The following is a 26,906-nucleotide window of genomic DNA, read 5'->3' on the forward strand; positions in this document are numbered from 1 at the left end:
AAGAAAGCATGACGATTGGAGAATATGCTGCAAAATTCTAAGAGATGTTGAAGTACTGGCCTCACTATCAACATAAGGATGGAGAGGAGGATTTGTGTGCTCAATTTGAGCATGGACTGAGGCCAGACATCTGAGCTGCAGTCAGTGTGTTTCAACTGACGGATTTGTCCACTCTGGTGAGCAAGAGCAGGATCTTTGAAGCCAATCCAAAGGGAAAAATAGTGGACACTAGGGGAGCTAGTGCAATGCGGCAAGATAGAAGACCCCCTAGATTCTTCAAGGGACCATATTTGAGCTCCAGTCACTCACAATCCAGAGGGACTTCATCTTAGGAGAGAAGTAGTGGTACTCGCTCTGGTTCACGATCTGACTCTTTCAGAGGGCTGATCAAATGCTTTAGGTGTGGAGGGCCACACATAGTGAGGGATTACCCATAACCATGGACAACTTGTAGCAACTGTGGGAAGTCGAGGCACATTGCCAATGTGTGCTGGACCTCTAAGAGGAGTAGCAGTGCTAGTACAACCCAGAGAGGTTTGAATCAAGAAGGAGTACGGGGTCGAAGCCTAGCATTCATAGTAGGGTCTTTGCCATGAGTGGGGCAGAGGCTTCAAAGTCTAAGGAACTGATCAGAGGTAAATGCATTATTAAGGGTCGACTGTTGGATGTGTTGCTTGATCCGGGTGCTATGCACTCTTTTGTATCCGTGAATTGTATGAAGAGTCTAAATTTATGTGTGACTGAATTACCATGTAATGTTGTGATGACTACCCCAACAGGTAAGCCAGCATAACATCGTGGGTGTGTTTGGGGTGTTCGGTAATGGTGCATGGTAGGGAGTTTGAGGTGGACCTGATCTATTTGCCTCTTTCCCAACTAGATGTAATTTTGGGATAGATTGGTTGGCTGCCAACCATGTACTGCTAGATTGTAGAGAGAAGACCTTGATCTTCAGTGTGACAATGGCAGAGGTTCCAAGGCTTATGAGCTAGGGAGCGTGGGAGAACACAGTGAATGCCATGGCCTTCATGATTATGTTCTCAATGGAGGCCGAAAGCGTGATGGAGCCAGAGTACATCCCAATGGTGAGGGATTTCTTAGAAGTTTTCCCAGAAGATGTTTTAGAGTTATCGCCTGAGAGGAAAATAGAGTTTGTTATTGACCATATTATGAGGGCCAGCCCAATTTTTGTGGCACCATATAGGATGTCAACGATGGAGTTGGCGGAGGTCAAGAAACAAGTAGAGGATTTGTTGCAAAAACAGTTTGTAAGATTGAGTGTGTCACTGTGGGGAGCACCAGTACTCTTGGTAAAGAAGAAAGATGGGAGCATGAGGATGTGTGTAGATTACCGGCAGCTGAACAAGGTAACGATAAAGAACAAGTATCCACTTCTGAGAATCGATGATTTAATGGACCAATTAAGGGAAGCTGCAGTGTTCTCGAAGAATGACTTGAGATTGGGGTACCCTCAAATCAGGGTGAAGGATAAAGATGTACCTAAGATGACATTCAAGAGTGGTATAGTCACTATGAGTACTTGGTATTGCCGTTTGGAATGACCAATGCGCCTACAGTGTTCATAGATTACATGAACAGAATCTTCCATGAGTTTTTGGATAAGTTTGTGGTGGTGTTCATTGATGACATCCTGATTTATTCAAAGAATCAGGAAAAGCATGCCGAGTACTTAAGGATTGTGTTGCAAATTTTGAAGGAGAGACAATTGTATGCAAAATTCTCCAAGTGTGAGTTCTGGCTGTCAGAGATCCAGTTTCTGGGCCATGTAGTATCGAAGGAAGGAATCATGGTAGACCCTGCAAAGGTGGAAGCAGTAGTTAGGTGGCAAAGGCCGAAGAATGTGACTGAGGTGTGTAGTTTTCTAGGACTAGCAGGCTATTATAGAAAGTTCATTGAGAGATTTTCTAAGATAGCTTTGCCCTTAACGAAGCTGACCAGCAAAGGAAGGGAGTTTAAGTGGACCAAGGGGTGTGAGACTAGTTTCCTAGAGTTGAAGATAAAGTTGACTTCAGCACCTGTGTTAATTTTGCCCGAACCAGAGCAGAAGTTTGATGTATACTGTGATGCGTCTAGACATGGACTCGGGTGTGTTCTAATACAAGATGGGCGAGTGGTTGCTTATGTCCGCATGAAGTCAACTATCCAATGCATGATTTGGAGTTAGCTGTGGTGGTTTTTGCTCTTAAGGTATAGAGGCACTACCTATATGGAGCGAGGTTTGAGGTGTTCAGTGACCACAAGAGTTTGAAGTATCTGTTTGATCAGAGGGAGCTGAACATGCGGCAGAGGAGATTAATGAAATTTCTCAAGAATTATGATTTCACATTGTCTTACCATCCTGGTGAAAGAGATGGAGTTGATTGAGGAATTTTGTGACATGAACTTGGCCGTGGATGTAAGGCCAAGAAGCTTGTATCTCGAAGTGACAACAATCCGTAATGACTTCTTGATGTATGTTCGAGATGCGCAGTAGAGAGATACTTTTCTGCAAGATATGATGAGGGAGAAGAATGAGGAAAAGAATTTGGAGTTCCATTGCGATGAGAACAGGGTGATCAAGTTTCAAAACCGAGTGAGCATTCCCCAAGTGGATGAGTTTAAGCAAATGATACTGGAGGAAGCACATAAGAGTAGAATAAGTTTCCACCTTGGTGCGACCAAGATGTATCAGAACCTCAGGAAGAGCTTTTGGTGGAACGAAATGAAAAGGGATGTGGATGAATATGTGGCTAGATGCCTAACCTACTAAAAGGCAAAGGTAAAGCACCAGCGTCCACCTAGGTTGTTGCAACCGTTGGAGATCCCTGAGTGGAAATGGGACAATATTTCTATGGACTTTGTTTCTGGGTTACTGAGGACCAGGAATAACCATGATGCCATCTGGGTGATAATAGATCGGTTGACCAATGCTTCACACTTTCTCTCAATCAACATAAAGTATAAGTTGGAGAGGCTTGCAGACTTATATGTAAGGGAGATAGTCAGGTTGCATGGGGTGCTGACTAGTGTGGTGTCCGATAGAGACCCGAGGTTTACCTCAAGGTTTTGGGAGAGCCTACAGAGGGCATTGGGAACTAAGTTAAGACTTAGTTCAGCTTATCACCCACAAACAGATGGTCAGACCGAGAGATATATCCAGTCCCTAGAGGACTTGTTAAGAGCTTGTGTGCTTGAGCAGCAGGAAACTTGGGAAGAATGCTTGCCGCTAGTAGAGTTCACATACAACAACAGTTATCACGCCAGCATTGGGATGACACCGTTCTAGGCTTTGTATGGGCGGAGGTGCAGAACTTCATTGTGTTGGTATGAAATTAGAGAGGCGACTCTGTGCGCACCGGATATGATCCAAAGGCAGAGTGTACAAATCAGAATGATCAAAGAGAAGATGAAGGCTGTCCAAGATCGACAGAAGAGCTACTATGATAAGATGAGGAAACCTTTAAAGTTCCAGGTGGGTGACTATGTATTTTTTAAGGTCTCACTTGTGACCGGAGTTGGGAGAGCTCTAAAATCTCAGAAGCTATCTCCTAAGTTCATTGGGCCATTCAAAGTGCTGAGTAGATTTGGTCCTACTACATACCGGATAGCGTTGCCTCTGAATCTCTCGAATCTACATCTAGTATCCATGTGTCCCAACTCAGGTAGTATGTGTCAGATCCTTCCCATACGATTGATCTTGACCTGGTTCAAGTTAGAGAAGACTTGTCTTATGACGTGTATCCAGTGAGGATAGCGGATCACTGTGTTAAATAGATGAGGGGTAAAGAGATCCCATTGGTGAAGATGATATGAAGCTCAAGTGATGAGAGAGATACCACGTGGGAAACAGAGAGCAGAATGAGAGAGATGTATCCAGGGTTATTTGTGTAATCTATGTGTTTGGTTGAATTTCGGGGACGAAAATCACTAAAGGAGAAAAGAGTTATAACGCTCCAAATTTTTGTAATATTGATTGTTGTTATAAGAGCATCTATGTCGATATATATATTTGTGTGTGTACTGAGAATGTTGGGTTGTGGCTGATGTGCTGATGAAAATTTGGTTAAGTGTCTGGTACAGGGTATTCTCGCTGTAGCGAGAAGGCCCTAGGAGGAAGGCGTGAAACTGTCACCTTATCGCTGTAGCGAGAGATGATAGCTTGGGGTGCAATTCTAGGAGCACTCTCGCTGTAGGGAGAAGGTCTCAATGTAACGAGATTCTGCAAAAATCAGAGTGCAATTTCTTTTGAGATTTTCGCCGTAGCGACAAGGGCCGTCCCTGCAGCGAGAGTGTCTCGCTGTAGCGAAAGTATCGCAATCAGAGGGGTATTTGAAAGGGTTAGGATTTGGAAAATTCATTTCTCATTCCTCTCTTCAAAATACCTTTGAATTTCTCAACCCAAAACCCTATTTCACCGATTAAATTACCTCCAAAGACATTCATGAGTTATATTGAAGGTTGGATTTGTGTTGGAAACGCTTGGAGGTGAGTTTTAATGGTTAGGGTTTTGGTTTCTCATCCCTATTCTCTTTTTTCTCAGTTTTCCTTTGTTCTCATGGGATTCTTCCATGTATTTAGGACTAAGTTTGTGTGGAAATCCTTTTCAAATTTGATTTTGTGTGTGGGTATTCAATCTGAAGTAAGGGAGGACTCTACCCTATCTCATTGTGTTTTAATTTCTGTTTATTTTGTTAAATATTGCAACGTGGCTGAGATAGAAGGTAGGAAATGTGTGTTAATGGAAATTATTATGTGTTTGATTGCAATGTGATGTGTGATGAGATGGTTGAACCCATTGAGGGTGAATGTGTGTTGTGATAGGCCGTTAATTAATGAGGATTCAATGTTTAAGAATGAATGTGGGCCTGAGTGCCATATGCAGATATGAGTATTGTGTGCAATTGAAATGTGTGTGAATGAGGCATGTTATATGCAGTTGTGAATATGCTATGAATGGTTAAGCAATACACTTAGATGTATAGAAGATGGGACAGTAGAAATATCTTGGGGAAGAGAGAGTGGTGGTAACACCAACAGTGAGTGTGGGTGCACCACAGGCCATACTTTCTTCTTGACTAGACCTCTGACCACTACTTTTGCTGAGCGACTCGTGACCGCCCACGTGGTATCCGTGAGGTGGGGGTGACCGACGTCATCCATGGTGTGAATATGTGATCACAGTGCCAAAGTGAACGTGGCTACGTGCAATGAGCGCACATGTATGAAAAATGTTTTGGTGCCGTGAGTGCGTCGGTTATGAATTGAAATGAAATGCTTAAAAGTGTTGCCTGTGATACTTGAGTAGAATATATTAGAATACGTGTGCGTGTGCAAGGTGAGTCTCTATGTTGTTTGTGTGATAGATAGTGTAGAGTACTTATTCTTACATTTGTTTTTCAGGTGACCAAGACGATTAGCACTGGGCTTAATGAAGGGATGGATGAAACTGGTATCGGACTAGGAATTTATTCGAACTCTGATGTAATTGAATTAGTCCTGTAGCATGATTTAATGCAAGTTGTAACCATCCTTATTTTGAAATATTTTACTGAACTATGTATGGGGAAAAACTATTTGAATGAAATTTTATTTTTCTCCCATTTTGTGAAATTTGATATTTGATGAAATTAAATTTAAAGCGTTACAACATGAGCATAGCAAATGATTTTAAGCCAAACCAATAGTCAGCATATGCATAAGTCCCATGCATCATGGTCTGGCATTGAATTGGAAATGTATAAGGTGGCTGTTTGTGAAGGAATGAAATTATTTATATTATATTGGTTAAGTTGATTTTTGAAAATCAATGGTTTATATAAGTTTATACTTTCTCCTATTTATTTCTTTCCTTCTTTTCAAATCCTAACTGCTTTTATGAGTATTTGAAAAGTCTCATCCCTCTTTTATTCTTGTTTTGGAAATCGTTGATGTTGTGTCCAGGGGCAGAGGTATACTCGAGGATTATAAGATGATTCTATTAGCAAGATTGCTACATCTAGAAACACAATTGTGTCAGTTGGATCATGGTTGCACAAGGGGATTCCCATACACGTATGGAATTCCATAGGTTAACTAGGGTTATTAGTGTCAATGGGTGAGTAATTCTTTGATGTTAGATTTTACCAAATTGGCATGATAGTAGTTAATGTAACACCCTCATTTTGTAATTTATTATAATTGCAATTAATATTAGTTGTTTGTGCATGTTATTTGAAATTAGAAGTGTTTAATTTATGTGAACTATAGGATATCTCGCTGTAGCGAGAATGAGGCAGTGAAAATGGAACATTCTGTAGTCCTCTCGCTGTAGCTAGAATCTCTCGCTGTAGCAAGGATGGTCTCGTTGTAGCAAAGAGCTCTCGTTGTAACTAGAATGACAGAGAGCAAAGGAAGAAAACTTCTGGTTTTTTCGCTGTAACGAGAACTTCTCGTTGTAGCGAGAAAGTCGCGAGTTTGAGAGATATTTAAAAAACTCTCAACCTAAAATCTTCATTTTAAACCAAATCACATATCCCTCTGCATTCTCTTCGTTCTCTCCCTCTCCTTTCTCAGAGAAAACCTCCAATAACTCTGGATCTTTTTCAGATTTGAGCTCAAACATCCGTTCTTCTCGGATCTAAGCAAGTTTCTCAGAGCTTAGATCTCTATTTTATCCCTTTTCTTGGGTTCTTTCCTCATGTTAAGATCTCTACCTCGAAATACTTAGGAAACCTTATCTTCTGGAAGATCTCTCTGTGGATACTGTGGAATCTCTCCGTAGATCACTCAGATAACTAGTTGGGAGGAACCGTTACCAAGTAAGAGGAGTATTTTCGAGCTTTAAGTTTGTATATACGTATTTAACGACCCTAGGAGGATGTAAATAACCTATTTTAGTAAAAACCTATGATTTTATGGTGAAAGGATATTTTGGGTAAAAGAAAGACTTTGAGTTCTTTAAAAGAAATGAAATCAGATTCTTAAAGAATGTATATGGATTAAGTAATAGAAGATATACAATAATGAACTCTAGGTTAGGAGACTACCTTGAGATGGTACGAGTTGGGTTGAGTCCGAAGGTGTCCGACCTTTGGCGCATTGTATTACATGTATGGTGTGACATTATGTGGTAGTCTCTATGATAAGTTTGATGTATTGTATTGGTTGCGTGATATGACTTTGTATGACCACTTTATATGTTGAACTGGTATGATGCAATAAGTGTAGGTATAAAGTGATGACTGAAATGTATGCAATATAAGTAGAATTATAGAAATGAATGAAGTGTTGAATGAAAGTGAAAGCATGTGATGTATGAATGAGAAATGAGAATATGATTGAGAAAGAATATGAGGCGTGATTATAATGCATGAGTTCACGCAACTTGAAAGAGAGTGATTATGATATAAATTATAGCACATTGAAAGGGTGTGTTATCATATATATTATAATCCATGAATTTATATAAATTGTGACTCATGAATCATAACATGCTGATTGATATAAAGATTGTGAAATGAGAAATGTTGAGAATGAGAAAAAGATTGAGTATAGATAGTACAGCGATACACTAGGGTATGAAGTTAAGGAGAAGATTTCAGAAATCTTGGGGAAATGAGGATGGTGAATGTTAACAATGAAAAGGATGCACAATAAATTATTGAAAATAAACATTCACAGGTCACACCCCCATCTCCCGATGAAGCTCCTCACTATACCTTTGCTAAAAGGGGCTGGGGCGGCAAACGTGTATTCGTGATGTTGCGGCCAACTAGTAGCTATTTATACTAGAAGTTCTCAAAGGATCCCAGGGGCAATTATAATGAAAAGTGTTATAGATAGGATATGATATAGAATATGTATGATTATTATATAAATATTGTAGCAGATCAATTTAAGTTGTTATGATACGTGTGTTGTAGTACATCGACGGGTGTCACTGAGACATATGTATTATGACATATAAATTGAAATGATATGACACATGTATAATAACATATAGGTTAACATAGAAATGCATGTATGATGAGTGAATTTTGGTATGTGCCCTGATGGATGATTGTATGATTGTATGTATTTGGATGTGATGAATGTAAATATAGACTATACCTGTTAATAATGAATTAGAATAGGATATTAGGTTATAACTCTAATTACTGGTAATTAATTTATATTAAAAGGATCTTAGTGGGGCAGAAAGTACTCACCCTTATTGATTATTTTCAAGTAACGAAAGAGAAGAAATAGATATGGTTGATCCGTTCTAGGGTCATACTCGGCAGGGATTGTGCGAAAGAAACTGCTCAGATAAATTTGATTTAATGTAATAAAATCACTTTATGTATTTTATTTATTGACAGTGGAAATCTTCTAAGGAGAAATATTATAATTTCGTAAAGTTTATTAATTCGTATCTTCATATTGTACCATTTATTCTAAATATATAAGTTTTTATCAATTTTTCACTAATCATGTTTTTAACAATATAAGTTATAAATGGAAATTATTTATATATTAAAAGAAGTTAATTGACACTTGATCTGATTAATTCAAATGTGTGAAGGATTTAGGATTTATTCCTTTGTTAACTAATAATTGAATCAATTGTGGAAGAGCTAAAGATTGATTTGATTTGTTGAATTACTTTTCTAAATTTGGATTTATGTTGTTGATTATTAAAAACCTTAAAACCACAACCAACTCCCCCTATTTCTGAACATAATGCATAACATGTGTTTGATATTATGTCAATCAATTAATGATTTCTAGGAGCACGACCTAGGTTAGCTTGACCTAGTACTACATTTTATTTCCTTATATTTTGATCGATTACGACAATCCATCATTCATCTAACAAAGGCACCACATGCCTGTGTCTAACAAGGTTCTTTCCAAATTCTAATATTAGCTTTGCATAAATGTTGGAATTTAATTGTCTTTTATTCCTCCTAGCAACACAAACTAGATTAGCAACTCAACATTTTGTTTGTTTCCAAATTCTAATATTAGCTTAGCATAAATGTTGGAATTTAACATTCTTTTATCCTTCCTAGCAACACAAACTAGATTAGCAACTCAACATTTTGTTTGTTTTATTTGTGCTATGTGTATTTTTTCCATTTTCATTCTCTGAATTGCTCAAAGGTTGAGAATGAGATGATTGATTCATGTCTTTATTATTTTTAGACAGGATTACTCTTGGAAAGTACTACTTTGATGACTTTATAATATTAAATCTATGATAGGAGCTCCAAGAGAGAGATGTCATGGTTTATTCTTATAGTTTTTTCTTTTGGATTGATTTTTGATATATCTTTATTAGGTGGAATTGACAATTGGATTTAACTCACTAATTATAGACTTACTCTAAATTATTTATAATATGTTACAAATTTTATTTAGAAGTTGGTGGTGAGTGACCCATTTTTTCAGGTCAAAGTATTCCAAATTTGTGCTCATTGTGGATGAGCCTTTTATTGAAATTGATAAATCCACATTTTACTACATTATCAGCTTAATTTTTAATAATAAATAAGTAGTTAAATAAGAAATAAACATGAAAATAACATAAAAATTCCATTTATATTCATAATTGTGTAAATAAGTTTAGAATTTTAGATTTTATCCCAATTCTAGAATATTCTGCTTAAAAAAGTTAATTTTGTATAGAGGCTTGAGCTGGAGAATTTGAAGTTGAGATCCAAATAAAGAAAGTGGAAGAATTAAGCTTAAAAAGTCAAGAATTAAGGTGATATGTGTTGGGCGTTACAACTTTGGGTGCATAAAGTAAAACCTTTTGAGGTTTTCAGAAATGTAGAAGTTCAAAGTGAACACTTTAAGTGTTCAAAGTTAACACTTTGAAGAAGAGAATCCATGAAGAACATGTGCATAACAACTTTAAGTACTAAAAGTTATCACTCCAACAGCTAAATATATGAAGAGGCTAGTGCGTAGAAACTTTAGGTACTGAAAGTGTTAACGCGCAAGGCAAAATTTCACAAAAGGCTTACACATAACAACTTTAGGTATTGAAAGTGTCAACGTGTACTTGCACGTAACAACTTTACCTACATAAAGTGTTAACGCACAACATCAGAATTGAGAAAACCACTTTCAAGTGACAACTTTGGGCGTTTAAAGTTCTTACTTCAGCCTTAGAAGCTTCTATAAGGCCTTCTATGTTACAATTTCAAGATTAAAGTGTCAATGTAGAGAGTGGCGAGAAAATTATAAATAGCGGTTGAAAGTTCAGATTGGGAATCTTTTCTCATTTTTTCATTTCTACACCTTTGGAGAGTTAGAGAGGGAGATTGGGAGCACCTTCCAAGCTTTGGACCTTGAGGATCAGGCTGGAGATTGGATCTATGAAGAAATTCTGCAGTTCCTCTTCTTCCACTCTTCCTTTCTCTTTTTCTTTTAGGAACATGTTTTGATTTCTTTTAGCATATCAAACCGTTCAAAACATAGTTCATAGACTAAAGTAAGCTCCCTTTACCTTGGAACGGTGATTCACTCCAGATCTACCAAATATTACTTGTTATATCGCAAGATTCGCCAAAAATTTGGCTTTAGAATGGAGTTTCTCCTAAGAACACCATGAACTTCTATGAGAAAGAGAAGGAGAAGAGAAACTAACGGTGAATCTAACTTCAACTTAAAGAAACTTACTTCAAACCTCTTAGAACGGACGCAGAATCACAGATCTGGAGAGAAATCTAAGTTTAGGAGGGTTTAATATGAGAGAAAATGGTGGTATATGGCCTTGGAACCTTTGAGAACCTTGGATAGGAGTGAAGAAATGAAAATTACGTGTGAAACCCCTTTTTTATAGAAAATTTTCAAAATTCACTGTTCACCGCCTTACTGTTCACGTCAGAAATACTATGCGCGCATACTGTATGCATATGTGACGTCAGAGTGATTTTACTGATGATATCATGGTACGTCACTGTTCACCGACACTGTTCACTTTTTTTTTTTTTTTAAATTTCAAACTCCATCTAAATCTATTCCAATACCAAATAATTCTTCAATTAACATTTAACAAGTATAAAATATTATAGATTACTCAATAATAAATTACAAGCCTGACATAAATGGTGATTAAATTCAAAGAAACCTATAAAATTTTAAATAAATCAAATCTTTCAAATTAAACAATAAATTATAGAACATTGTAGAAGTAGACTCTAGATTGAGCAATACCTTCATAGAAGAAGTTTAAGATAAGGTTTCAAAGAACAATGATTGTGGACAAGTGTACCAATCAAATAGTAAATAAAAGAGTCTCAAAATAGTTCAAAAGATATTGTTTTCCAATTAACAAACTATCATAATTTAATTGTATGAACTTAAATAGTGAATAATAGAAATAAAGAGAAAGTAATCAAAAGGTATATAATAAAAAAAATATAACGCAATTTCTAACAATAAACTATTCGAGATGAATCCTAGGCTTATGATTTTACCTTCACACCTCTTTATGTGTACTTTTAGTTTAATTTAAATCTTGGTTTTGCCATGATTGTCAACCACTTATACTAACATTACTAACATCGAATGGTCATACAATGTTAGCAATTTTTTCTCTAAATCTATTACTCCCAATGGTCATGCAAGGTAAAAAGATAAGGAAAACATAAAGAGTCTATGAGTTTGTTAATTCAATAATCGATTAAAAGAGAAAAATTAAGTTTAGTCTACTTAATTCTTTATCCTATTTTACCCTATAGATCTATTAACTACATGTGGTTTGATCGCCCACAATATAATTGATTATGAGATGTTAAGAGTCGTCAATTCCAAATATATAAATATAAATACATTAAAGCAAGACCAAATTTAAAAGAAAATCATAATTATCATTAAACATAAAGATCACATAAAATATGCAAAAGATCCACCATAACCTTAGCTATAAATTTAGTTACTCATAATAAAATAAACAAAGAAAGCAATTATAAAGAAATCCAAACCCATTCATAATAGATAAGAAAACTCAAGGAATCTCAAGGTGAAAGAGATGAAAAGAGTTCTTGTTCCCAAAAAGTGCTCCCAATGATTTGCTCATACTTCGAAAAGATATCATACGTTTTCACCAATAATCTCCACTCCTAAACAGCTCCATAAGTCATCAAAAGTCCCCAAGTCAAGTGTCTTCTTCAAGTGTGTGAGACCTATTTAAATAGAGTATAGAATCTGAGATAAAGATAATGATTTGGTCTCCAAAAGATATATTTTATCTATAAAGAGATATCTAATACATCAATCTCAAAATTTTGGATATAAATTCAAATTCCAACTTTCAAATTTGAAATCAGTTACAAATTCATAAGCATGGTCATACATAGCCTTTAGCATGATTGTGTATAGTCATGAAATACTCCCAATCTAGTTATGAAGCAAGGACGTGCTTCTTATTGAGCGTGACCCAGCTTTCTATCAAATTTCATCCAATCGTGATCTAAAAGCATCAATATTAGTAACTTATTTATGGTAAATTGTCACAAATAACAAGTAAAATAGTGCAAAATTCTTATCAAATAAGGGTCAAAGATATAAAAACAAGTCATAAAAAACTCTAAAATATGGAATTATCGAACAACAATTTCTAGAACTAGTAATTATAAAATAATGACAATCATGTTTTTAAGGAATACATTACACCAAGTTTTTATGGATGCTATTAGGCTCAAATTGTCCATGTTCTTATAGAGAGTTAAGGTTAGGGCCTAGTTGTATTCTCTACCTATTAGATCCATCCTTATTTGGGGTTGACTATCTCAAGTCTCTGTGGACAAATACTTCCTACCAAATAAGATAGATCATTTTAAGCAAATCATTACCCTCTCACAAAGGGAGGATACATGAGACTTATGTTGTTGCTATTAAAGTTATGTCCACATTATGGTATTGAGAAATAATTAATGATTTATTTATTTTTTAATGAGTTAAATCACATTACTACGCTATTATTGGATACTATAATGCCTAGAATTTTGGTAATATAAATTATCAATGTTTATGTGTGAAAATGAGTATTGGAACGTGCACTCAAGTGCGTAATAATGATGTTTATGTGTATTAAGTATATGGATATGTGCATTTATGTGTGCATGACTGGATTGGGCTGGAAATAAGCTAAGTGCCTAGATGCAGGGCGTTCTCGCTGTAGCGAGAGGACCCTAGGAGGAAACGGGAAAACTGTTTCCTTCTCGCCGTAGCAAGAGACGTCTCGCTGTGGCGAAAGAGCAACAGAGGGGAGTGCGTTTTTGGGTGCAATCTCGCTGTAGCGAGATTCTGCAGAAACTATGATGCAGTTTCATCCGAGATTTTTGCTGTGGCGAAAGAGGGCGTCGCTGCTGCGAGAGATCCCTCACTGCAGCGAGAGTGTTGCGATCAGAAGGGTTTTAAAAAGGGGTTTGGGATTCATTTCTCAAATTCCTTCCCAAATCTCTTTCGTCTTCTCGACCCAAAGCCCTATTCTACCGATTAATTGCCTCCAAAGCCGTTTGAGAGCTTGATTGAAGGTTGAATCTGTGTGGAAAATGCTTGGAGGTGAGTTTTAATGGTTAGGGCTCCGTTTCTCATCCCCTTTTCTCTGTTTCTGGGTTCCTTGGATTCTCATGGAGTTCTTCCATATGTTTTTGGCCGGAAATCGTGTGGGGAGCACTTCCGAGGTTGAACCCAAGTGCAGGTCTTCAATCCAAGGTAAGGGGGACTTTACCCTATCTCAAATGTATGTGATTTGCTGTTTATCTGCAGAATATAGTGATGTGACTGAGTAATAGGGTGGGAAATTGTTGTGGGCCATGTGCGATATGTGAATATTATGTGTGAGTGTGGATGGGAGAAAGGGTGTTTACCCGAAATTAATGAATGTGAATTATATGCTAGATGTTGTGTGATAGAAGAGGGCTTGTATGCCGAGCATTGTGAATGGGGCACTTGTGCCATATATATATATATATATTGAATGAATGTTATTAAAAATGTGGGCTCAAGGGCTGTGTAATATGAATGAATAATTGTAGGCTATGTGTCGTGTAATATAAAATGAATGTGAGCCTAGTGCCGTGTATTTGAATGCAATGTGCGTTGTGCCATGTGTAAGCATGACTATTGCATGCGTTAATGGAATATGTGTGGATAGGCGTATTAGCGCCGTTGTAATATGCTGTGAATGGTTCAGCGATACACTGGGGGTGTGGAAGATAAGGACGGTTGAAATACCTTGGGAAATGGAGAGTGGTGGTGACACCAACTGTGGAACAGGTGCACCACGGGCCACACACTCTCTTCTTGACTAGACCTCTGACCACACTACCTTTACTGAGCGACCCATGACTGCCCATGTGATATCCGTGAGGCGGGGATAACTGGCGACCATTCATGGTGTAAATCTATGATCACAGTGCCACAGTGAGTGTAGCTGGAGTGCGTATGCACGGGTTTATAAATTGTACTTATGGATATGAAATGTTGCCGATGTCGTGAGTGCATCGGTGTTAAATTGACATAAGCTGTGTGATAATGTTGCCTGTGATTGCATTTGTTTAATGTATTGGAAATGTGCTGGAGGTGAGACTCTATGCTAATTGTGTGTTTTTGGGTAGTGTAAAGTACTCACCCTTACATTCATTTTTCAGGTAATCAAGACGATCAGCACCGGACTCAGTGAAGGGGTGGATGGAACTCCTATAGGACTTCAGGTATTATTTTGAAAACTGTTGTATTTAAATAAGTCCTGTAGCAGCTGTTTCATGTAATTTGTAACCCCTTTTCTTTATTTGAAATGTTTGATGAAACTTGGATTGAAAATGAAAATTTTATTATTTCAAAATTTTGCGAAATTCCTTATTTATTGAAATTAAATTTAAGATGTTACAATTTTGGTATCAGAGCAGTTCATCCAAACCAAACTGGGGTATCGAGCTGAGGCGTCTAAGTTAAGTGTTGGTTGTTTTGTTTGCCTGAATTATAAATGTATTGATTGATCTAATGTGTTGGAATATGGTTATTGACTTGTAGCTAGATTGAATATGTCTGGTAGAGGTAGTGGTAGAGGAGCTAAAGGCACCAATGATCCCATGGAACACATAGCTCAAATGCTAGAGGCCTGAGTGCATAATCAAGGCGGAGAGCCGGCTGAGTACCGAGGGTTATCTGCCTTTATTAGGCACGATCCTCCAAAGTTTGAAGGAGGGTTCAATCCTGAAGGAGCCCAAAGGTGGCTGGCGGATGTGGAAAAGGTTTTCAATGCGATGGGGTGCTGTGAGGAGCATAAGGTGGCCTATGCCACTTCATTGCTGTATGGAGAAGCGGAAGACTGGTGGAGGTTTGCTGGTCAGACATTCCCACAAGAGGGTGGCTACATCCAATAGGAGACCTTCAAGGCGATTTTCCTAGGGAATTACTTTCCCCGTGATCTAAAAAAGCAGAAGGCCAGAGAATTCCTTGAGCTGAAGCAAGGAAGCATGACCATGGGGGAGTATGCTGCAAAGTTTCAAGAACTGATGAAGTATTGGCCTCATTATCAGCATAGTGATGAAGTGGAGGATCTGTGTGCTCAGTCTGAGCATGGATTAAGGCCAGACATCCGGGCTGCAGTTAGTGTGTTTCAACTGACGGACTTGCCCACTCTTGTGAGTAAGAGTAGAATCTTTGTGGCTAACTCAAGAGGGAAGATAGTGGACACTAGGGGAGCTGGCCCGGTGAGACATGATAGAAGGCCCCCGAGGTTCTCAAAGGGGCTGTATTCAGGCTTGAATAGTTTACAATCCTGAGGGAGTTCGTCTCAAGAGAATAGCAGTGGGAATGGCTCGAGATCAGGTTCTTTCAGAGGGCCGCTTAAATGCTTCAGATGTGGAGGGCCACACATGGTGAAGGACTGCCCACAGCCGAGGATAACTTGTAGCAACTGTGGGAAGTCGGGGCACATTGCCAATGAGTGTTGGGCCACTAAGAGAAGCGGTAATGCAAGTGTAGCTAAGAGGCCGAAATCAAGAGGAAGTACGGGGCCGAGTATGGGGCAAAAGCCAAGCATTCTTGGTAGAGTCTTTGCTATGAGTGGGGCAAAGGCTTCACAGTCAGATGAGCTGATCCGAGCTAAATGCATTATTAAGGGTCGATTTCTTGATGTGTTGTTTAATTTGGGTGCTACGCACTCCTTTATATCTATGGACTGTGTGAAGAGTCTGGATTTATATATGACTGAACTGCCTTGTAATGTGGTGACTACCCCTACGGGTAAGTCAGTTGTGAAGTCATGGGTGTATCTGGGGTGTGCAATGATGGTACATGGTAGGGAGTTCGAGGTGGACTTGATTTGTTTACCTCTTTCTCAACTGGATGTAATTCTAGGAATGGATTGGCTGGCTACCAACCATGTACTATTGGACTGTGGGGAGAAGACTTTGATCTTCGGTGCGACAATGGCAGAGGTTCCAAGGCTTATGAGCCAGGAAGCGTGGGAGAACATGGTAAACACCAAGGCCTTTATGATTATGTTCTCAATGGAGGCCGAAAGCGTGGTAGAGCCGGAGTATATTCCGGTGGTGAGGGACTTCTTGGAAGTTTTTCTCGAAGATGTTTCTGAGCTACCGACTGAGAGGGAAATAGGGTTTGCTATTATTGACCTCATCCCAAGGGCAAGCCCAATTTCCGTGGCACCTTATAGGATGTCACCGGTGGAGTTGACAGAGGTCAAGAAGCAAGTGGGGGACTTGTTCCAGAAACGGTTTGTAAGGCCGAGTGTGTCACAGTGGGGAGCACCAGTGCTCTTGGTGAAAAAGAAAGATGGAAGTATGAGAATGTGTGGATTACCAGTAACAATCAAGAACAAGTATCCACTTCCGAGGATTGACGATTTGATGGATTAGTTGAGGGGAGCCTCAATGTTCTTGAAGATCGATTTAAGATCGGGATACCATCAAATCAGGGTGAAGAACAAAGATGTATCTAAGACGGCATTCAGGACGCAGTATGGTCACTATGAGTACTTGGTTATGCCGTTTGGGGTGACCAGCGCGCCTGCGGTATTCATGGACTACATGAACAGAATCTTCCACGAGTTTGTGGATAAGTTTGTGGTGATGTTCATTGACGACATCCTAATCTATTCAAAGACTCAGGAGGAGCATGCCGAGCACTTGAGGATTATCCTGCAAACTCTAAAAGAGAGGCAGTTGTATACAAAGTTTTGTAAGTGCGAATTCTGGCTGACAGAGATTCAATTTTTGGGGCATGTAGTGTCGAAGGAAGGAATCACGGTAAACCCTGCAAAAGTGAAAGCAGTGGCTGAATGGCTGAGGCTGACGAATGTTACTGAAGTTCACAGTTTTCTGGGACTAGCAAGCTATTACAGAAAGTTCATTGAAGGGTTTTCTACGATAGCCTTGCCCTTAACAAGGCTGACCCACAAAGTAAAGGAATTCAAATGGACCAAGGGGTGTGAAGCTAGTTTCCTGGAGCTGAAAATAAGGTTGACTTCGATGCCGATGTTAGCTCTACCCGACCCGGAGCAGAAATTCGACGTGTACTGTGATGCATCCGGGCATGGACTTGGTTGTGTTTTGATGCAAGACAGGCGAGTGGTCCCCTATGTCTCGAGGCAGTTGCACCCGCATGAAGTCAACTATCTGACACACGATCTGGAGTTAGTCGCGGTGGTTTTTCCTCTTAAGGTATGAAGGCATTACCTATACGGGGCGAGGTTCGAGGTGTTCAGTACTTGAAGTATCTATTTGATCAAAAGGAGTTGAATATGCAGCAGAGGAGATGGATGGAATTTCTCAAGGACTACGACTTCACATTGTCTTACCACCCTGGCAAGGCAAATGTGGTAGCTAGTGCGTTGAGCCAGAAATCATTGCACATGGCAGCAATGATGGTGAAAGAAATGGAGTTAATTGAGGAATTTCGGGACATGAATTTAGCCATGGAGATGAGGCCAGGGAGTTTGTATCTCGGAGCGACGACGATTCACAACGACTTTTTGATGTACGTCCGAGATGCTCAGCAGGAAGATGCCTTCCTGAAAGACATGATGAAACAGAAAGGTGAGGGGAAGGACTTGGAGTTCCATTGTGATGAGAACGGGGTGATTAAGTTCTGGAACCGAGTGTGCATTCCTCAAGTGGATGAGCTGAGGCAGATGGTGCTTGAGGAAGTGCATAAAAGCAGGATGAGTTTTCACCCCAACGCGACTAAAATGTACCAGAAGCTCCGAAAAAGTTTTTGGTGGAATGGAATAAAGAGGGACGTGGCTGAATATGTGGCTAGATGCCTGACTTGCCAAAGGCGAAGGTTGAACACCAGCATCTGCCTGGGTTGTTGCAACCATTGGAGATCCCTGAGTGGAAATGAGATAGTATTTCCATGGACTTTGTTTCTGGGTTGTCTAAGACCAGGAACAACCATGATGCCATCTGAGTGATAGTGAATCGGTTAACCAAGGCTGTACACTTTCTCCCGATCAACATGAAGTATAAGTTGGAAAGACTTGCGGAGTTATACGTGCGGGAGAAAGTTAGGCTGCATGGAGTGCCGACTAGTGTGGTGTCAGATAGAGATCTAAGGTTTACCTCGAGGTTTTGGGAGAGCCTGCAATAGGCGTTGGGGACTAAGTTGAGACTGAGCAGACCATTCAATCCCTGGAGGACTTGTTGAGGGCTTGTGTGCTCGAGCAGTAGGGAACTTGGGAAGAGTGTCTGCCGCTGGTAGAATTCACATACAGCAACAGTTACTATGCTGGTATTGGAATGGCACCGTTTGAGGCCTTGTATGGGCGGAAGTGCAGAACCCCATTATGTTGGTATGAGACTGGAGAGGCGACTCTATGTGCACCGGATATGGTCCAAAGGCAGAATGAGCAGATCAAAATGATCAAAGAGAAAATGAAGGTTGCACAAGACAAGCAGAAGAGTTATTATGATAGGAGGAGGAAACTGTTGGAGTTTCAGGTGGGAGACCATGTGTTTCTAAGGGTCTCGCCTATGATCAGAGTTGGAAGAGCTTTGAAATCTCGGAAGCTATCTCCTAAGTTCATTAGACTGTTCAAAGTGCTGAGTAGAATTGGTCTTGCTGCATACTGGATCGCATTGCCTCTGAATCTCTCGAATCTACATTCGGTATTCCATGTGTCACAGCTTAGGCAATATGTGCCAGATCCTTCCCATGTGATTGATCTTGACCTGGTTCAAGTAAGAGAAGACTTGTCATATGACGTGTATCTGGTGAGAATTGCTGATCACCGCATCAAATAGCTGAGGGGTAAAGAGATCTCATTGGTGAAGGTAATATGGAGCTCAAGTGATGAGGAAGAGGCCATATGGGAAACGGAGAGTAGAATGAGAGAATTGCATCTGGTGTTGTTCTTGTAACTGTATATGTTTGGTTGAATTTCGAGGACGAAATTCCTTAAAGGTGGGGAGAGTTGTAACGGCCCAAATTTTGGTAATATAAATTATCAATGTTTATATGTGTGAGAATGAGTATTGGAACATGCACTCAAGTGCATAATAATGATGTTTATGTGTATTAAGTATATGGATGTGTGTATTTATGTGTGCATGACTGGATTCGGCTTGAAATAGGCTAAGTGCCTAGATGCAGGGCGTTCTCGCTGTAGCGAGAGGACCCTGGGAGGAAACGGGCAAACTGTTGCCTTCTCGCTGTAGCGAGAAGGTCTCACTGTAGCAAGATTTTGAGAAACCAGGATGTAGTTTCGTCTAAGATTTTTGCTGTGGCGACAGAGGGCGTTGCTGCAACGAGAGTTGTCGCTGTAGCGAGAGTGTCACGATCAGAAAGGTTTTAAAATGGGGTTTAGGGATTTGGGATTCATTTCTCAAATTCTCTCCCACATCTCTTCAATCCTCTGGACCTAAAGCCCTATTCTACCGATACAAAAATGACATAGTATTTACATAATTACAACAGTTGCTCCAAATGGAGCTCAAAATACAAAGTCTTTGCATAATAGTTACATCAAAACATTAGATCGGTAACCAAGTGACTTAGGTTCACACTAAAACCTAAACTACTAAAGTTAAGCTACAAATCTCCAAAATCTTCAACCCGAACTATTCTGTAGCCAGACTTCCCAGCAGGTAAATTGGACACTCCACCTGTCACTCTTGCTCACGTACCATCATACGATCATTACAGCACACACACACAACAACACAAATAAGTGTAAAGGTGAGCTTATATAAATAAGAATCATAACTATAGAATATGAAAATATTAAAATTATTTGCACCACACTTATGATTTACAACAATCAACACAACAATCTCAATCAATTGATGCAGCACGTTCAGCCCATTACTAGTCCATCTAATGCAAATGCAGCATTTTATTTCCAACTAGTTTCACAGCCTAAATAATCCAAAGGAATTGTTTCTGGTCTAGGAGTGACCCATCCCGGTATCTAGATCTAGACAAGTATAGCTCAATATCCTATGCAACTCTAGAATGATGAAAATGAATGTGATGCAGCACAGTTAAATCAACATAATACAGCAGAATTAAATCTATTCTCAGCTTTAACAATACAGCAATACATATATTTTCATCCAGCATTAACAGCACAGCCATATATATATATATATATATATATATATATATATATATATATATATATATACATTTCAGTACATATTACGTAATGAATCTAAGTAGCTCAAAATATTAATTGAACATTTTCACATATATTAACATCCTCAGTACATTTGTCACAATATTTCAACATATCATCTTCTACCACAGCATTCCAAACATTTTTCATATAGCAGAGAAATACACTCAATCATACATAGTTTGAGTTTTATTCTACAGCTTGTTCATACAAAAACTCATCCTTAGCTAAATTGAGATTATCTATCGCATGAAACAAATTCCAAGGTCTTGCTTCTAGTGAATCCCAAAGAGATAGATCAAGCGTTTGAGTAAGAAATACGACTCGAATGGTTCAGATCTAGATCTTGATGAGATAGACGATCTCACTTTGATTGGAAAGGAATTCGAATTCGAGAAGGTTTTCTCTAAGGAGAAGAAGTGAGAGAACAGAGAGAAAATGAGAGAGGAAAGTTTTCTGGTGAGGAAAATGAACGTTTCTGGTACTGAGGCTCCTTAAATACCCCTTTAGATCTGCGTGCACTTGCTCGAGCGAGCTCTTTTCTTACCTGAGCGAGCTAATTCTCGCTTGAGCGAGCTTTTCTCTCTCGCCCAGGCGAGAAAACCAGATAGTGGAACCTCCCAGATTTTTGTTATTCTCGCTTGAGCAAGAAACACCTCGCTTGAGCGAGATTCACCTCGCCTAAGCAAGCAGCATTCTTGCCTGAGCAAAATCCTTTCTCGCTTGGGCGAGGGGACAGTTGAAAAGGCCTTATCTTGTCTAGCTTGAGCGAGACTGATCTCGCTTGAGCGAGAACACTCCAGAATGCTCAATTCTGCACGACTCAATCTCACTTTTGCAAAAACTATGTCGCTTGAGTGAGACACTCAGCATCCTGAACTCTTAATTCTTCCTATAATAAGACAATACAAGTACTTGGCTATAACTCTTAGGTTATTACATGCACAACATACTTAACACTAAATCTTTAACCCGCACTGCTAACCACTTTCAATAACAGCATCATACATCACTGCAAACACAAAACTTCCTAGTCAACAATTATACAGCTTTCGTATGATGCAAGTAGATACAGTACCATTTAAAAGAAGTAATGCTTATATAAAATGTTTGATATCCAATCAAAACTTTCGCTACTAGTCTTATTTAATGATCAACCAAACGGCACTGCAACTCACAACTTCCATCCAGTAACTACACAACTTACCCATTTACATTCCAACATATGGAATTTCATACTATCCAAATATATGTAACATGACTTAATAGGAATAATTCATTTATAAATATGCTGGCTTGACATATGCAACCTAATAGAATCTATAAAAATGTCCCTAACAAATATAATTGATAGTCATTATCATTGGTCATCACCAAGAAATGTCCCTAAGAATATACCATGATGCAATAATTGAAAACTATGAGTTTCATAATCATTTATAGTATAATCATTTATTATTATAAAAGAAAATAAAAACCCACAAAAATAAAATTCACGATAGTTTCATAATATTAATATTGGATTCATGGTTAGAATAGTGATTGAATAAAAGAAATTACCATTTTAGCTATAGAAATGTGAAAGGTTCATTTTTATGTGAGAATATAATATCATATTAATGAAAATAATAGAAAAATAAGAACACATAATAACATTTATTCCAAATATTTATTTCTCTTTTAAGTTAAATAAATAACAATTTTGCCGTTAATGGAGGAAATTATAGTAAACTTATTTTTCCTTCTTTGAGAAAATATCAAAATTGCGATTTTACAATTTTTGTTATTGTTACTTTAAATCATTCCTTGTCTTTTATTTGTTCCATGAAACAAATCTAACCTTTTTTTTAACACATGATCAAATATTTCTAAGTTAAATAAAGAGATAAAGGACTCCTATAACTCAAAAATTCATTTAACATACATCCTTGGCCTAACTGTCATACTCCACTCTTTTACCTTGTTTGGCTTTGTTTTTGAAGTGCAAGTTAGTGGTCCTTCCTTTTCTCCTTCATGTATCCTTTAAGTCCCTCTAATAAGCTTCCTCTTTGTTCCTTTAAAGCTTCCGTTCCACGTTCTAATTGGTTGAGCTCCTCACTGAAACAATAATAAGATGAGAATAAGTATAATTTAAGAATGGTAGTGAAAAGAGAAATAAAAACTCCTTCAAGACAACATGGAAATGGCGGGCTCCTCTAATGTAAGCTCCTCAATGCTTGCAGATTACAAGTGTCACTTGTTCATAGAAAAAGTTTGAGGTGATGTCCATTAACCTTAAAACACTTATCAGTGATGTCACACCATAAGAAAAAATGTTAGTAACTACAAAAGGACCAACGCACCTAGAACGCAACTTAATAGAAATAAGCTTAACCTGATACTGAAACAATAGGACATTTTTCCTAATAGAGATTTCCTTCCTAGCAATGGTAGCATCCTAAAATCTCTTCGTTCTCTCCTTATAGAATTTAGAGTTTTTATGTGCCTTTAAATGAAGCTCCTCAAGCTCTTAGATTTGAAGTTTTCGTTCATTACCCACCTTATCCATGGACATGTGATAAGCCTTCACCACATAATATGCTTCACGCTCTGTCTCAACTGAAAGGTGGCATGCTTTACTAAAGACAAGATGGTAGGGAGTCATCCCTATAGGTGTCTTATAAGCAGTCCTATGCGCCCACAAAGCACTAACTCTAGTCCTTCCTATTCAGTTGCACCATCTTCTCTAAGATTTGCTTAATCTCCCTATTTGAACCTCTTATCTGTTAGTTTGGGGATGGTAAGATATCGAGACATGATGCACAACTCCATATTTCTAAAGCAAAGCTTGCATAGATCTATTATAAAAATGAGTACCCTGATCACTAATGATGACCCTAGGTATGCCAAACCTGCAGAAAATGTGAGACTTGCAAAAATCAACAATATCTTGAGCATCATTAGTACAAGTGACCTTAGCCTCTACTCACTTGGAGACATAATCCACAACAAGCAAAATATAGGAATAGTCAAAAGAAACGAGAAAGAGGCCCATAAAGTTAACAACATAGGCTATAGTGGCATCTCATGTCTTGCAATGATGACTATGCTTGATCTCCAACATTGATCACAAGTAGTACACTCTCCAAGCATCTCTAAAAATGATGGGCTAGTACAAGCCCCCATCCAATAGGTTTCACCCTGTTTGTTGTGATGTGAGATGATGGCCTATAGTTGAGACATAACATAACTAAAGTATAAACTAAATCTCATCATCTGGAATACATCTGCGATCACCTGGTCATTGTAAAAATGACACAAATAGGGGGCTTCACTCTTAAGCTTATCTCTTTAGGCTTTAAAGGAGCCAAGTAGAAAAATTGCAACTAAATAATTCACAATATCAGTAAACCAACGATAGAGAGTATAAGATAGAATAGAGGGGGAAAAAATGGAAGAACAAGTAGTTGAATGCAACTGGAGAAGTTGTTCATTAAGAAAGTCATCCCAAATAGGTGAGGGGTCAATTATTCCCTCAATCATGCACGTTGGTAGGTAAAGGCTTCAACTCCAAGGTAGAAGGCTTTACTATAGAAGGAAGTGATTTAGTGGGTACTACATCAGCAACTTGCATGTTAATCTGATCAACACCTGCACACTCAACTTGTACAATATCAAAAATATCTATAACTAAAATATCTACAGCTAAAACATCATTCTGGTACAAATACAATTCAATCTCAGCATATACAGACATGTATAAGAATTAGTGCATGTATCACAGGTAGAAGAATCACTAAAACTACCTAATGTAGGTAAATTATCATCAATAAACTTAGAAAAGGTATCATGAGCAATATTAGTCAATGAATCAATATGGAGTACAAAATGGTCTTCATTGGGTTGCTACATGGCATTAAGAATACTAAATCGAATTACACTATCTCTAAACTCCATGGAATGCGAATCGTGGGGTCTCTAGTGTTGTAATGTGTCGAAGAGTGCCAAAACATGTCAAAATTTGAATTAATCTAATCCAAACTAATCTACCAAATCTAATCCTAATAAAAAATTAAACTATCTTTTTAAAAGCAAAATAAACTTTATTTAATTTAATAAAATCCTAATCCTAATTTAAATTTTAAAATTTTTAAAATTTTAAATTTTAATTTTTTAAAAACAAAACAAACTTTATCTAATTTAATCAAATCCTAATTTTAATTTATCTTTTTTAATTTATTTTTTTAAAAGCAAAAAAAAACTTTATCTAATCTAATCAAATTGTAATCCTAATTCTAATTATTTAAAAATAAAAGTAATCAATTCAAATCTTAAACTAATCCTAATTAACAAACTCTAATATGAATTCAGTTGTAAAACCAATGATCCTGCGCCAATTTGATCACTTCATACTGAGTCAAATAAAAAGTAAATTAAATGCATTAAACTAGGAGATTAACTTAAGTCGTTCTCTTGAGAACCTCGATTACAAACAGTAAAAATGAAACACAGAAAATTAAGGAGATTTTGAATTCAAGCAAGAATATAATAAAGAAATTAAAATACAAAGAAATTTAATAAATTAAAAGCATTCAACTTACGGTTTCTACTCCACAAAGCAAATTTTGTTTTGAAATCAATATTAATCTAATTTGTAAATTTAAATTAAAGAACATGTGTATTTAATATGAATTCCTTGAATGATCGTTGAACAGGCATATCTAATCGATTCAATACGATTTTTCTCAATTCGATCTCAAAAGTTCAAAATACACAAATAAACATTTCAAGATTGCACGAATAATGAATTCAACAAGTATGAATTATCTGGAATCATATTAACACAATCCAAGACCAAATTAAAAGTATTTGTGATAAATATGAGAAGATAAGAGATATGGTTTCAAATTGAATTAAAATAGAAAATGTTACCTTAACGTTTTACAGGGTCTAATTCATAGATTGATCTATTAAATTATTCCTCCATCACAATTGTAAACACAAATTCCAATTTAAGGACAATTATCATGGAAAAGCTGAACAAATTTGTAAAAAGAAAGAGAAAACAAGGAAGAACTCAAATTAACTCTAAATCAAAAATAACAAAATCAAAAGAAAGTAAAAAAAAAAAGTCTTAAATTCTTCCAACTTCCTCTCTATATATAAAGGTTAATCGTAAATTAAACTTAAGCTAATAAGTTCAAAAAATAAAATGGTTCACAAAGGCTCAAATCCTAATAACAAACTATTAAGAAACACTTAACTCTCGTAATTTATTATGACAAAATCTAGGGGCCAATTTTAGATACTTTCAACTAAGAACTTCAAATTTAGCAAATAAAGTGACAAATCGAAGCTCTTTGAATTAACTTTCTACAAAGCACGAATAATTTAGCTGAATTACTGATATTTAGAGCTATAGAGAATAATTTGATTAGCTTTTCCAAGGACTTTAATCTAATGTTCTCTATTCTAATAATAATCCTTAATTTTGTTTACTAAAGAAAATAATTAGAACGACAATTAAAATTATTTGTGAGTAAAAGCGGGGTGTTATAGAAAAAGTAAAAAAATACAAGATATAATGCAGAGTTTCTAACAAATTCTTTAGCTTGCCATCAAAGTTAAGAATATAATAAATAAACCCACATTCATACATAATATGTTATTGCTTATTGCCTTGTTAAATATTTGAGGTTTTTTATTTTAATGTTTAATTTCATTACCAAATTAATTTATAATTATGCTCACTTTTTTTGTGTTTGTTGGTCTTTATTATATAAAGTTTAGATGGATCTAAGTAATGATCCACATAAACCCAGTTCCAAGTCATCATCACCTTTAATTTTATGGAAGAGTGGAGCTATAATTGTACCACTCAAATGATTTTTTTTATAGGAGATTTGTCACTTACCGAGTCACAGATTTACAGCTGTGCTTTGACCTTCTAACAATGACATCTAAATTTTTCATTATAGATATTCTATTTTCCCGAAATGTAGATCTCCACTATGTTAGTGAAATGTAGAAAGTAGTAAGTTTAGAAAGGATGATTTGTATACTATATACTTTGGTGCGTCAATCCAACAAATCGTCACTTTTGAAATTTTTACTCGAGACATATATAACTGAATAATTATGGTTGCCAGTAATATTCAGAAACATGACATATAGTTATCATTTACTGTGATTATTTATTTAAAAACATGATTGAAAGTAACATAAAATCCTAATTCAAATAATTAATTAAATAAAACAGTAAATTAAAACTGAGTGTCTCACAAGCAACGATAAATTCTTTTGATCAAGT

At 37.3% G+C, this 26,906-nt stretch overlaps 2 protein-coding genes across 2 annotated transcripts; both read left to right on the forward strand.

Moving 5' to 3' along the window:
* The first annotated feature begins 1,558 nt into the window (after nt 1-1,558).
* LOC113859449 (uncharacterized mitochondrial protein AtMg00860-like) lies at nt 1,559-2,185 on the forward strand. Its single transcript, XM_027492222.1, has one exon. The coding sequence runs from the start codon at nt 1,559-1,561 to the stop codon at nt 2,183-2,185; it is 627 nt and encodes a 208-aa protein (XP_027348023.1).
* Nucleotides 2,186-15,857: 13,672 nt separating this feature from the next.
* Nucleotides 15,858-16,859, forward strand: LOC113859450. The gene has a single exon (XM_027492223.1). It carries the CDS (start codon nt 15,858-15,860, stop codon nt 16,857-16,859), a length of 1,002 nt encoding a protein of 333 aa, XP_027348024.1.
* Nucleotides 16,860-26,906: the final 10,047 nt, after the last annotated feature.

Source organism: Abrus precatorius, unplaced genomic scaffold, assembly GCF_003935025.1.
Source record: "Abrus precatorius isolate BTA unplaced genomic scaffold, Abrus_2018 Scaffold2, whole genome shotgun sequence".
NCBI lineage: Eukaryota > Viridiplantae > Streptophyta > Magnoliopsida > Fabales > Fabaceae > Abrus > Abrus precatorius.

Excerpts from the sequence above, each read along its gene's own strand:
- LOC113859449 (XM_027492222.1), top strand. The coding sequence starts at position 1,559 with ATGACCAATGCGCCTACAGTGTTCATAGATTACATGAACAGAATCTTC.
- LOC113859450 (XM_027492223.1), top strand. The coding sequence starts at position 15,858 with ATGGTGAAGGACTGCCCACAGCCGAGGATAACTTGTAGCAACTGTGGG.